We start from the raw sequence: 14227 nt of genomic DNA on the forward strand, positions 1-14227 counted from the left end.
ACCCCCAAGAGGTAGCTATCTATCACAGGCATGACATATCAATGAGCAAGCCACCATACTGGTGGCACCATGCCTACACCTAATGGCATGTGTATAATGGCATCTTTCTTCTTTTTAAAATTTCAATTCAATTCACTAAGCCTGATTTCCCATATATAAAATAGACGAGAGCGACTGAGCTGGAAAATCTATACCATAACTGGGATATGCCTTGACCACACCCAAGTAGGCAAAATAATCACTCAAGACTGAAGTGCCTTTATTATAAATATTTTCTAATTGAACTCATCAAAAAAAAAAAAAAGTGGTGGGCTGGATGTCAATGGTAGCTGGAAAGAAGAGAATGGGATGTCACATCTAAACTGGTGGCTTTCAACTTCCGAGATGAATCTTTCCCCACCCTCATGAATCTGAGTGTTCATTCTGGTAATTGGCTACAGTGGAAATCAATGAGTGTGAGTTGCAGTTAAACTCACCTCTCCCAGCGGCTTCCACTCCTCAGTAATGAGCAGTTTAAGCAGCCCCAAGGGATTCTTTGGCAGATGACACTCATGAAACAGTGTGTGGAGGTGAACAGTTTTGGGGTTTTTTTTTTTCATTCTTTAGCTTTTGATTGTATCAAACAGCAGGTGGGATATTATTTCCCTGACAAGGGGATCAGTCTGATGCCCGCCTCCCTGCACTGAAAATGTGGAGTCAACCACTGCATTGCCAGGGAAGTCCACATGGTAAACTCTCTGATGATTTGGTGGTACTTTATTATTTTTTGACCATGGCCACACAGCTTGCAGGATCTTAGTTCCCTGACTTGGGATCAAACCTGTGCCCCCTGCAGTGGAAGCCCACTGTGTCATAACCACTGGACTGCCAGGGAATTCCTTAAAGTTTAAAGTAAGTTTTCAGTTTTTGCTACAAAGAAGTTAGTTACTTTCCATGGCTGTATCTCCTCACCCAGAGGAGGAGGGCATTCCCATTTGGTCTCTGAGGTCTCCATCATTTCCTGCGGCCGCAGTCACCTGCAAGGGTGAGTCAAAGGACAGACTTCAATGGTAAGTCCTGTAGGCCTGAATCGTCCCCCAGCAGAGGGAAAAGGCAAGTACTACTTCTAGCCTGGGAGCATTCTCAATCATAATTTGTCATCACTCAAGGCACAGGTGAACCATGGTGCATATATTAATTTTTCCTCCAAGGTCCCTTGATTTCATTTAGCTTTAAAACATTATGGTGACTACTTTTATTTATTTTTTTACTTATTGCATGCAATCTATGATTGCCACTGCGGTATACGAGGTCATTTCCCACACTTTCCGCCCAGCTCTATCCAATGCACTAAGGCTGGCTATTTGTATGTAACTCAGTATACCGTTTCTAATACCATGACTTTTACATTTTATAATTAGTTTTACTATTGGAGCTGACATATGGGGGAAAACCCAACCAGTGTTTAAGATTAAAAAAAAAAAAAACTGTATTTTTATTTAAACCATTGTTTCCTGTGTGAATGGTAAGATAATTTATACTTCTTTTTAAAATTTGGAATGCAAAGTCTCCTAATAATAGAACTTAACTTTGCTCCCCTGAAGTGCCCCGAAATAACTCCTACTCCGAAAGCTGGCCTAAAATGTGCTCATTTGTTTGCTCACTCCTTTTTTCTCTTCAACTCCATTTGATATATGTTTCCCAGGACGTAGTGGAGACTTGGGGCCCGAGAAGCTGGAAAATATAACTCCGAATTTCCTACAATCTCAGCTCCCCTTTCTCCCGCGCTCCGGCCGGGGGCGGGAACCTTGTTATTGTCACGTGGCCGCGAGGGCTACAGGCCGGGCTGGCCAATGGGAGCGCGCGGGTCTGGGCAGCACCGCCCCTCGGCTCCGGCGCACGGGGACTTGGCGCTCAGCTGCAAGGAGAAGGCGAAAAAGTTTCTTTTGCCGGCAAGAAGGGCCTCGGTGCGCGGACGCTGCTCCCACTGCAACTCTGCCACAGCTGGCCGTTGTTTTCGTTTTCCTTGTGGCTGCCCGGGAGCACGAAAGAGCTCTGCTGCCTGGACTAAGAAAAAAGGGGCTTACCTGCGAGCGCGAGGGGGGGGGCGCGCGCCGGCGGCCCCGAGCGCCGGCATCCACTACCGGCTGGAAGTTGGTGCCGGGCCCAGAGTGTCTGCCGCCTGCGGAGACCCGGGCCGAGCTAGAAGCTGCGGGACCACGATGGGCGCGCCAAGGGTCCGCGCGCTCGCGGCGGCGCTGGGGCTGCTGCTGTGCGAGGTGCTGGGGCACGCGGGCCCGGCCGAGGGCGGCGGCCTCGAGGCGCTGGGGCCGCCTTCTGGGGTCGGCGCTGAGCACCAGTGTCCGACTCCGTGCCGCTGCTTCGGGGACCTCCTGGACTGCAGTCGCCAGCGACTGGCGCACCTTCCCGAGCCGCTTCCGTCCTGGATCGCTCGGCTGTAAGTGTTCTTCCAACGGGCGGAGGGGGAACCGCTTGAGTTTCGGGACTGCAGGCTAGGGGCCAGGATGCTAGGCGCGCAGCAGCTTTTTCCGGGGCACCTCCTCTTGGCCCAGGCCTCGAGCGGCGCCCCTTGGGGATGAAAAAGGAGCTGACCGGGCCTCAGTCTCTCTCCATCCCCTGGCGCTTGGCGGACCGCGCAGGTGGGCCCTGGCCTGCCCCACCCGGCCGCACTTGGGCGACGGGATGGAGCCACTGACAACTCCCGGGGGCAGAATCCGCGTCCTGTGCGGAGCTCGCCTAGGGGGCTCAGATGCGCGCCTTGCCAGTCCGGGGCGGGAGAGCTGACACCCTTCGGCCACCCTGAGTTCTCTGTTTTCACTTTACTAGTATGATCCCGCGGCGCAACTATAGTTTCTAACAGGTTCAAGTCACCTTTTGCGTTCCCAACACTATAGTAATCGAGCGCGCTCTTTCGTTTGGGAAGCCCTTTCAACAATTAGGTCCCTTAACCAAGCAATGGTAGACATCATTTTGTTGTTGTTTACCCTCGCTTAATTTCGCATTAGTAAATTCCATAAATTCCCCTCTTCGACCAAACTGTAGCACATCCCCATTCCGGTGAGAAGTTGGCAAGAGTGAGCAGTAGATATGGAAGGGAAGGAACTAGAGTTTTTTCAGAACCGAAGGCGTGATTTCTGTGGCTTCTCAGCGCGACCAGGCGGTTTAGGAGAGAGCGCTGGGTGCTGTTATGCAAGTTTTTGGATGCTAGGTATGAAGTCTGAAAAACTTGAAATCACTGCCAACTGCGTGAAAGAACAAGGAAGAAAATGTCGTTTAGTTGGAAAGGCTAATTTTTTCCAAATGTCGTCGTCTTGTTCTCTCCGAGCCCTCGTTTTGTTAAAATTGGAGGGCTGGTGCAAAATGTTAACAGTCACAACTTGTATTTCTTTCTTTCCTTTTAAGTAGCTATCCTGTTGAAAAAAAGCAAAAGTGCAGTCCATCGTTAATACTCAGATTTGGGCCTAACAGAGTAGTAGTGGAGATTTGAAACTCTTGAAACTTATAGTCAACTATCCTAACATTCCAAATAGTAGTGGTAGAAAGTTTGGACAGGTTGTTTAAAAAACTGTGTTTTTAAATCTCTATGCTCACCAAAGTCTTTTTTTGTGGAATATAGAATTGTCAACTGTGGGAAAGTGTATGCTTTGTGTTGATGTGCCTTAATTTTTAAAAAAGTTAAAGAGTTTTAGATTGATATGTAATCTCTTATCATGGGATGTCTTGTTTAGTAGTTTTTATTACAATTGAAGAAGGAGATAAGGACTTTAACCTAAAACAGGGAGACTTTCAATTAGTTGTGGCTAATTCTGTTCAATTGCCTCTTGTGGAGGTCATGCTGCCTTATTCATGCGCTGTGAATGGCTCTATTGACAACATGTGGAACTGAACATTTGAATGACTGGAGGTGAACACTTATAAATAATAGAGGGTTGAGAAAGAATGAACATAGTGCTTCCTGGGGTGTGTTTAGAATGGCTCAGATCATTCACGTGCTCTAACTTTCAGTAGTTTCTCCGAGTTAAGTGGCCTGTTGGATCATGCCGGTGTGCAATATATTTTTGTGTGAATGTCTTTTTAAAAAACTGGACGTCTTCAAAAAAAAAAAAAAAACAAAACTGTAGTGCTCTTGATTAGAAGTTGAGTTAAACCAAAAGGGGTTTGATACCTGTTTAAACATTGTCTTAAAAGGAGTTGACCTAATTAGGATTTTGTTTTCCAGATAATTTGGTGGCACACTAAAAACAAATTACAGTTTATTTGGTTAGCACAATCTTTAATTACATTTCCGCCAGCAGTAAATTGTCTCAATACAAGTCCACATTCCTTAAATGTATGTGAAAATAAGTTCCACTTGTGCAAATAAGCGCTAGGTCTGTTGTCAGAAGCCCCACCGTGATCACTCACTGGACAGCTCTGTCGTTCTTGTACATGTGTGACTTTTAACCAACTTTGTAGTTGTCACCAAACCATGTGGTCCAGGTTTCTTTATTGTAAATGTTTCTTTTGTTTGTGCCTAAAGCTCTAGAGGTCTCCTCTCTCCACCTTTGAAATGAGCAGCAAAATGCATAGAATTGAGCTTTAACTTCTCTGTTATTTGGTGTTTGGAACAGGAGGCATAAGATAGCTGCTGCTTAAATTTTAATTAATTAGAAAAGCTTTTCGGTAGACTGGCCCCGAGTTTAGAAATACGTAGCAAAATGCATGTTGTTCTTCCCCATATCTTAACTTCCTTTTCCTCAGGTAATTAAGAAAGTCAAAGTTTGCCTTAGGAATAGTTCATGAGAGCATTCTTCAGAAAAAGTTTGGTGCATACCTTTTGTTTCATTTGTTGAATTGGCAAGTTAAAAATTGATTCTCTTTAATACACATTTGTGTATGTATTTTTTCCACTTTATTCAGTTGTGATTTAGGGCCATAAAAATCCCACGGGTGAAAAGTTGAATTGTTTGAGCTGTAAAATAATAATATCACAGTTGTCTTTAAAAAAAAAAGGAACTTCTAATACTTTAATGAAAGTGGCTCTTAAAACGGTCACTATTTGAAGCGATCCTTACAACTGTCTTTAAAGGCAGACTTGAGTTTACATCTAGACTGTGTGCTTGCAAGGAGTTCTGAACCCAAAGAGGAAGGCTAGTTAGAATATGTTTACTTAGCCAAAGGGGGGGAAAGTTGCCCAGTTGTCAATAAGAGCTTCAAGTAGTTTTAAAACCTCACTGGAATTTCAGAATTATTTGTCTTATCACAATAGAAAGGTTTGGGTTAGCTGAGCTCAGGCCAAAAAAAAAAAAAAGTCTGGAAGGTACTTTCTGCTGGTGTGACTTCTTTAGTGTCTGCCTGTTATAAATCCTCTGGTCCGTACTAGAACTGGGGCTGGGGTTGGGGGGTAATAGTCCTTCTGGTTTTCACAGCTGTTTTTCTGTATTTTCCAGACGAAAACTTGAACATAGCAGGCTGATTTATGAGTCACTTTGGATCAGTGTCTTAAAACAGCTACAGCCTGGCTTTTTGTTTTTCAGCTTTCCAGATTTCTGCTGAATTAGCAGCTCTACAGGCCCCAGTGGGATTGATTAAGAAGCTGTGCCGGGGATTTGCATTTTAAAATTTGACTTGGAAGTCAGATTTCCAAATGCTAAAAGGAAGAAAATGAGAGCTGGGACCAAATGTTGTAAATGAATTATTTTCATATATATTTACCCGCTTGCTAATATGCAAGAAGAGAGACTTCTCTCTCCTGTGTAGAGTTTGGTTTTCAGGTGTTTGGCCAGCTGAGTTTTGGGTAAATAGTTAACACCTCTCTGCCTCACCACCTTTCCCATTTATTAACCTCATTACAAAAAGTTTTTTTAGAAAAGGTTTCTTAGGGAGGATGTTCATTACTGGAACTCTAAAAACAAAGAATCTGCCTGCCTTACTGACTGTAATGGGATTTCAGAAAACATTGACATTGTATAAGTTGAATCTGTTTTTAGTGGTATTTTTAGTGATCTAGCCATAAAAAACAATACAAGGGAAGATTTACAAAATGTGACATCCTTGGATCATTTCTGAAACATAAACTGTATGAAACCTAAATTTAAGTGCATTAAAAGTTTCAAGACTTCAAGTATTTAGCAATAAGAGTCACTTCAGGGGTGTTTCTTTTTCTCTCCCACATATACTGTGGTTTTAATAGTACGCAAAACTCAGGAATGGAAGTGTGTTGCAGTAACTGAACTATTTCAGGCTGCCTACTCCTGCTTATGGATCAGAAATGAAGGGTCCCCAGCATGTGCCCTGTTCTCTGAAGGCAGTTTCTCTTTTTAAAGGTCTTTTGTTGGAGATTTCATTCCACTGCTGGTAGGGAGGAGGAAAAAAGTTGAAGCACTCCGTCTTTTTTAACTTTTATTTTTCTCACAGCGTGGCCCTGAGAAAAATGAAAGAGTGGAATTTTTGGTTTTTTCTCATTAGAAAGGAAATCACCTGTGTGAGCTGGAAATGCCAGATGGGTGCCCTCTTTCCTCTGAACAATAGGGATGCAGCCCAGTAGGCTGAGTGCAACGTTCTTTAGTTAAGTGAGTCCAAATGAGGCTTTCTGTTGATTCAGGCTACCTCCCAGGTGAAGGCCTCTTTTCCTTGGTTGTTTTTTTAAAGCCCGTGGGAAATCTGTGACTGTCTGTGGTGCTAAAAGCACACAGGTTTTTGTCTGAATCTGAACGTGAGTCGTTGGACTCACGGTTTCCTTGATGAACTCCAGATGGACTCGAGCTGGGCCGTGAGGGAAAGTGTCTGGCTCCAGCGTGGGGAGCATGCACGGCAGTGGTTGTAATTGCTGGACTTTTATAGTTTAAAGACTGTGCCAGGTTTTTGTTTTTTTTCCCTTCATGTTATAACTCTACCAGAACAAATCTACTCATGTCTGTTGCTGTCTGGTAGGTCTTTGGGCAAACATGTTTCAAATAAAACCTTTGCAAAAAAAAAAATTTTTACTTTTTTTTTCCTTTTAGGTGAAATAGATCCAGGTTTATTCTCAAAACCAAAAATGCAAAGACTGAAAAAGGATCTCTGATTTCTAATTGTTACTTAATGGATGTACACAGAGTAACACTGGACTTCTCTGAATGTGATTTCTCTGCATTTTTTTTTTTTTTTTTGGCAGGGGGCAGGCAGGGGGAGTGGCATATAGCACATGGTTCCTGTTCTTCTCCAGTCAAGCTTGGTTATCTCTAACTTGGGTTATTTTAAAATCTTCACTTTTAAACACTGAAGAAATTAATCTGGTAGGATTGGGTACACATTTTTCAGTGGGAGAGCTTTCGCCCGTCCTGTCTGTCAGGCTGGTCTTCAGTAGATGTTCAGCCATGTCATTTTCTTTAGACCAGTTTGAAGGCACATAGTCAGTATAACCAAGTATTTTGCCAGATTTTGTTTCACATTTTGACTCTTGAGTGCTGAGCTGATGGCCTGTCCTAGAACACTGAACATGTAGGAGTTTGGTTTTGCTTTCTTTTAAATACTGATGTCCTGTAGAAATGTTACTAAGTTATAAGGAATCTCTGAGTTAGAAGCAGTTTTATTTTAACGATTGAAAAGACACCTGATCACGGGTTCTGAACAGTCTGCTTAACTGTGTTAGGTGGTTGATGTGCTTTAAATTACACACTATATTAAGATATTGAGATTTGGGGAAATCAGGAAAGCAAAGGTTGGGTTGTTTCCTATCCTTGCAGTACACACGCACACACACGCGCACACACAGAAGTTGGGTTGTTTCCTGCCCTCTCAACACACACACACACACCCCCCCCAGTACTTTAAATAATTTGGTGCCTTAATCCAGGGAAACAAATATGTATGAAAAGCAATTTCTACTTTCTTTGACAGTAATAAGGACTTTGATACTTAGTTTTACCATAATAAAAAGGTTTCTTTAGACATTTGAGTTTCAGCAACCTGCCTAATTAGCCACTTTTCATAAGCTATGACTTCATCATATCAAGTTGGAAGTGAGGAGATGGCAGGGGGTGGGGAGGGTGAGGCAAAACAACCAGTTCACAAAGATCTGTTCACCCTGGGCCACAAACCATCTCCTAAAACATTTGCGGGCTTGGAGCATTTGAATCTGCCAGCCTCCTAAACTAATTTTGTCCTCAAGAGTTTGTATTTTGGATTTTGCCCTCTAGTTTATGGACAGGACGGACCAATTATTTCTCATGTTGTAGCTGGTGTTGAGAGAGAGTTCGTAAATCCACTCTGTCTTGCACATCATTAAGCACTGTTAGTGATTTTTGGAAACTACTTACAATTTTATTTTTGTTTTTGTTTTTTGTTTTCCCACAGGGACTTAAGTCACAACAGATTGTCTTTCATCAAGGCAAGTTCCTTGAGCCACCTTCACAGCCTTCGAGAAGTGTGAGTTCAGCTCTTTCCTGTTTGAGATTTGAATCAAATATATTATCCATCACAGTATTTGATTGTAAAGAGCATTTGGGTTACAATAATTGTTGGGTTGACCAAAAAGTTCATTCAGGTTTTTCCATACCATCTTATGGAAAAACTGGAGTGAACTTTTTGGCCAACCTAATATTTAAAACCTTTAACTTGGGAGAGGGATCTTGAAATGAATTTATAACGTTTTCACCTTTACGGAATACAGATTGTAAATTAATCAGCTTTTCTCTCTCTCTCTCTCTCTTTGGCATTTATAGGAAACTGAACAACAATGAATTGGAGACCATTCCAAATTTAGGACCAGTTACAGCAAATATTACACTTCTCTCCTTGTAAGTGGATGTTAGAAGGATTTCACATGTATGTTTGCATGGACCATGGGGAGCAGTTTCATATGGGCTAGACTACAGATCTTACAAGTACAATATGCTTCCTTTAAACTGGTTAACTTGCTTCCTAGCCTCTCTCTTCTTCTCTCCTAAATTTTGAGTATCATTGTAGCAAGGATGCTTTATACATTGCCATCCTTTGCTCCTGTGACCTCCAAGATTCAGAGAAGCCACCTTCACACGACAGAGAAGATTTGATTATGGTAGACTAGGACTTAAATTCTGGTATCACTCAATGGTTGGCATGGGATCTATGGATCCAGTGTTACATAGTTCCATGGAGAATAAGCTATTTGGGGAGGAGAAATGGAGTTGAAAAGAAAGCATTGGGCTATCCTCTTTTAAGTGTGGCACCTGCAGTGGAAATCTAGTTGAGAAACATCAAACTATTCACTTAATATGGTTAAAATTCAATAGATGATTGAAGTTAGAAATATCATTGCATGTCCTTTTACATATCTGAATTTTCAAATAAGATTAAAATTGTGTTACATTTTTCTGTATTATTAGGTCAGATGATATGTTTATATTTACACATTGGAGATGTTTTAGAATAATTTTGACTTTCAGCCTTTAAAGTCATTTTGAAGGAGCATGGTTTGATTTCTAAAATGAAGTAGTTTACCACATCCATCTTGATTAATTTAAAAATACATTTAAGCCCCCGAAGTTAAAAATGTTTTTCTCCTTTAAACAACTTAAGGGAAAAAAACCACCATTGTTAGTTGCATCTGGGAAAGGTGTTGGGAGGGTTGAAATTATACAGTAAATTTCAGGAAAGCTGTTCAATTAATTAAAGTGATCACTACCCAATTGCTTACATCTGGTGATTTATAGAGGTTTGTTTTTACTGAGAGCCCAGGTCAGCTAAGTCACGGGTGCAGCCGCTGTGTCTGCTTTCCTCTGTTTGAATAAGAACTGAGTGACATTTGATACTGATGTGGTTTTTCCAAAGATCAGAAACAGAAAGGAATAAAAGAAAAAGTTGGTATTTGACAAATAAACACCGAATTTAAAGAAAGATTTTTATGCTAGTGTTCATACCTGTTTTGTCTTTCCCAGTTGTTTAAAATGTTGGAGTCTGAATGGAGCACTGCTTTTGGTATCTTTAATATCTCGCTGTTCTCATTTGACCAAGGGAGCCTATTTAAATCCCAGGGAATGACACTTCCTCGCCCCGCTGTCCTTGCCCTGTGTATTGGCAGATCCTGTCAGCATGTTGAAAGGGTCTTGAGGGTCGTTGCATGCTTCATGGTTGAGAGGGTCTGCAGTGGGGTTTTAGAATCTGGGTGGGTTGAGGAGAAAACAGTATTCTTTTGCACATGGTATAGAGTTGAAAGCGAAAGAACTTGTAAGGAAATTAGAAAGTTCTATCAGAAGTAAGTAACCTGGTGGTTTTACATTTTAAAGCTATAATTTTGTAATTAGAAAATTGAAATGACATCTGGAAAATTAGAAACCTTCAATATTTGCGCTCTTCATGTTTTTGTTTGCCTTTCACCTTAGTGAATGCTGAGTAATCTTTCCTGAATTTGAATAATCTCACTTTCTTTTCCCTTAATTTGTTGTAGTGCATCTAACCAGGGATTGCTTTGTTCCTCTAATAAAATGGTAGATCCTGTTTACTACCTAGATTACATAGACTCTGTAAAGAGTAATTTACCTCATGGGCCTGCTAATTCAATGTGCATAGTAAAAATTGTTTTTATACCTATGAAGTGTCTTGAAAAATTTACTTTCTTGGCTGTTCTCTATAAATGTTTTGTTTTCTTCTCTAGGCTTTTTTTTTTGGATTTTGTAATACACGGTCATTGTTTCTAAAGCACTGTTAATTTCTGTCTGGTGTAGGGTAGACTGTTTTAGTTTATATAGATGCACTTGAAAAATAACCAGAGCTGAAAGGCAGTACTTAAATAGGTTTCTGAAATTTCAAAAAAAAAAAAAATTGTTAAACTATATAACGTGGCGCAGATTAGAAATTTGCTATGGCACCACCATTAAATCCCATATTTTTTCGGTAGGTCCCCAGACTGACTTCTATTGAGATTTTTAAAAAACATTTTGTGAGGGAAAACATTTTTCTGGGTAATTTGTGCAAGTTAAATAATTTGAAGATGTGTTAAAAAAAAAAACAAACTCATTTGTAGTCTTGAGCATAAGATTTTTTAAAATTTTCATTTATTTATTTTTTGGCTTCACTCGGTCTCGTTGCTGCACATGGGCTTTGTCTAATTGCAGTGAGCAGGGATGACACTCTAGTTGTGGTGCTCAGGCTTCTCCTAGTTGTGGTGCTCAGGCTTCTCCTTGTGGTGGCTTCGAGCTCTAGAGTGTTCAGACTTCAGTAGTTGTGGCACGTGGCTTTAGTCGCCCTGTGGCACATGGGATCTTCGCTGACCAGGAATTGAACCCATGTCTCCTGCATTGGCAGGCAGATTCTTAACCGCTGTACCACCAGGGGACCCTGAGCCTGAGGTTTAATGTCAGTGCCCATACACTTGCTGCTCTGTGTGATGGGGGCTCCTCCTGGCTGGAGAGGTTGGACTCAGGGAAGACTGTGCCTGGTAAGACCCTCCTCTTCTCTCAGCCGCAAGAGCCAGCAGCTAATATTGGGTCAACTGTCACCTCTTGGCCAGAGATTATTTCAGTTGGGGACCAGTTCTGATAATGTCAAGGAAGCCTGCTAGAATGCCAGCATCTTGGGATGATGGGTGGATGAGCATTGAGCTTCCCCTCTAGCAAAACTCATCTCTGACCATATTAGGGAACTTTCAGGATGTGAGAAGCCTGAATAGGCTTGCTTTCCTCTGAATCCCACAAAGCACTAGTTCAAAAGTCTGACATGCTAGGAGCAAAATGTGGTTTGTGTTTTGTGTTTACTTTTCCTCATTTCCTAGCCACACATGGCAGGATGGTATATTTTAAGGGAAGAAATGGAATAATTTTTGGAATGAGCATATTCTGTACTAAAACTGTTGACCTGGCATAAGCAAGGTGATTTTATCAGATGTAATCGTTCTTCTGGCTTCTTGTCATGTGGCATAAGCTGCCCAAGCACTGGACATTTTTGTTTTTCTATTTTGGAGGGGTGCAGACATGTGAGATCTTACTAGTTCGCCTATCAGAGATCAAACCCATGCCCCTTGCACTGGACGTTGCGGCAGTCTTAACCACTGGGCTGCCAGGGAAGTTGCACATTGGACATTTTTGAAACCTGTGGCCTGAGTTAGGGCAGATTTGAATCTGTAAGTTATGTAGCATTACTGTTGAACCAAAGAGGCCTTATTGGTCATTCAGTAGAGCTAGTTGGGTCTTATCTTGACTGATGGTTTATATGATACTGTCCAAAATGCAGATGCTTTGCCTGGTATCTTAAGACCTGAAAAGATTTAAGTCAAGGAATGTCAAAGATGTACCTAGATTAATGCTTTTTGGTGGGGCCCAAGTAGATCCATTTTAAGACATCTACCTTGCTGAGACTCTGCTATTACATAGATCTTTCTAAATTACTGATAGAGTCAGCTTATCATGACCAAACAAGCCTTTTCTCATTATCATCTCAAAAGTGGATCATTTCTCTGAAGTCCATCCTTTTCTTCATAACCTGTCATTTTTCCAGAGATGACAGTATCATCCTTCTAGGGAGGTTATCATAAATATTGATCACTTTGCCAGTGGGACCTCAACATGTGTGATCTATGGATGATGGACTGCCATTGAAGAGATTTAAAGAAGAGTGAGATGATCAGTTTTGCCATTGGAAAATATCACTCAGACTCTAGTGTGGAGAATGGCAATGGCCAGGAGAGGGGCTTAAAGGAGCCAGATGATGAAGAAGCCACTACAGCTGCCCTGGAGCGATGGTGGCGCCGTTCTCCTGCAGTGCAGCTGCCATCAGTTCAGCAGAACAGTGATTAGAAGCAAAACTCAAGTTGAATGGCTTGCAGTTAATTGCCAGCTCTTCTCTTTGCCAGTTTGCAACCTCGGGCAGGGTACAGTCCGTACTTCCTACTCTGTAAAATGAGGGAAATAATAGTGCCCACCTCGTTGGATTGTTGTGAAGACTGGGGGAGAGAATACAGTGAAACCTGACTGCCATAGACTGAGTGCTCGGTGGAAACGAGCCACCATTAATTCAGCCAGAATTTATGGAAGAAACAAATGGTGCCAGCTTCTGTTTAGTGTGCCTGGGACACAAGTGAACAAAGCAGAAAAACTTCCTCTTATCATGAAGCTTCCATCCAAGTGGAGGGATGAGAGAAAATTAGTAAACAAACTTTAAAAGATAACTTCAGTTCTTCGATAATGGCTGTGAAGAAAAAGAAAGGGCAGAGGGATAGAGAGTCAGCTGCCCTTTAGGGTGGTCGGGAAGGCTGATTTTTGAAGATTTCCAAGACCTGCTCTGTGCTTGGTACTGTTCGAAGATGGAGGTTCAATACTGAACAAATCAGAAGTTGTGCCATCTTGGGGCTGACCTTCTCAGGGAAAAAGGAAGGAAATAAAATAAGTGGAAGATGTGATCAGAAGATGCTAAGTGCCAGGGAGAGAGGATGTAAAGGAGTGTGTGTGGTAGATGAGGAGGAGGATTTACAGTTTTAAATGTGATTGAAGGGAGCAGCTCACTGGGAAGGTAACACTTGATTCAGAGCCTGCAGGTGAGGGAGGGAGCCATGAAAAGTGTCCTGAGTGGTATGTGGGGGAAGGAAGGGGTCCTGTCCTTAAGCCTCCCCTGTCCTGTTCCAGTCCCTTCTTGCCTTGTATATTCACCTGTGATGTAGCCATAAAATGATTTTGTCTTATTTTCCTCCTCTATCATGACACCTCTGGGTTTGACTCATTTTCCCTAGCACTTAATGCAGGTTTTATGGCTCAGAGGTTAAAGCGTCTGCCTCTAATGTGGGAGACCTGGGTTCGATCCCTGGGTTGGGAAGATCCCCTGAAGAAGGAAATAGTAACCCACTCCAGTTTTCTTGCCTGGAGAATCCCATGGACGGAGAAGTCCACGGGGTTGCAAAGAGTCGGACACGACTGAGCAACTTCACTTCATGGCATACATACATACATACATGCACGCATGCGTGCTCAGTCACTTCAGTCGTGTCCTACTCTTTGCGACCCTATGGATTGGAGCCTGCCAGGCTCCTGTCCATGGGAATTCTTCAGGCAAGAACACTGGAGTGGGTTCCCATGCCTTCCTCCAGAGGATCTTCCCAACCTAGGGATGGAATCTGCTTCTCTTATGTTTTCTGCATAGGCAGGCAGGTTCTTTACCACTAGTGCCACCTGGGAATCCCCTATGGCATACAATCAGTGTTTAATTAATATGTGAATTGAATTAAGGAGTATTTGTGGAACAGCTCCTATACTTAGTATTATTCAAACAAATCTGCTATAGACTTAGTCCATAGCAAAGG

The 14227-nt window shown here is 42.2% G+C and overlaps 1 protein-coding gene across 2 annotated transcripts in view; it reads left to right on the forward strand.

Annotated features, from left to right (window-relative positions):
* The first annotated feature begins 1880 nt into the window (after nucleotides 1–1880).
* Nucleotides 1881–14227, forward strand: part of LRIG3 (leucine rich repeats and immunoglobulin like domains 3) — a 52010-nt gene continuing 39663 nt past the window's right edge. Inside the window, exons 1-3 of one of the 2 annotated variants that reach the window (XM_059886208.1) lie at nucleotides 1881–2437; nucleotides 8317–8388; nucleotides 8685–8759. In XM_059886208.1, the coding sequence (XP_059742191.1) occupies nucleotides 2202–2437; nucleotides 8317–8388; nucleotides 8685–8759 (383 nt within the window). In that variant the 5' untranslated portion in view covers nucleotides 1881–2201. The remainder of the gene's footprint in view (nucleotides 2438–8316; nucleotides 8389–8684; nucleotides 8760–14227) is intronic. The other variant, NM_001205591.1, reaches the window with a different exon arrangement.

Source organism: Bos taurus, chromosome 5 (assembly GCF_002263795.3).
Source record: "Bos taurus isolate L1 Dominette 01449 registration number 42190680 breed Hereford chromosome 5, ARS-UCD2.0, whole genome shotgun sequence".
In the NCBI taxonomy this organism is placed as follows: domain Eukaryota; kingdom Metazoa; phylum Chordata; class Mammalia; order Artiodactyla; family Bovidae; genus Bos; species Bos taurus.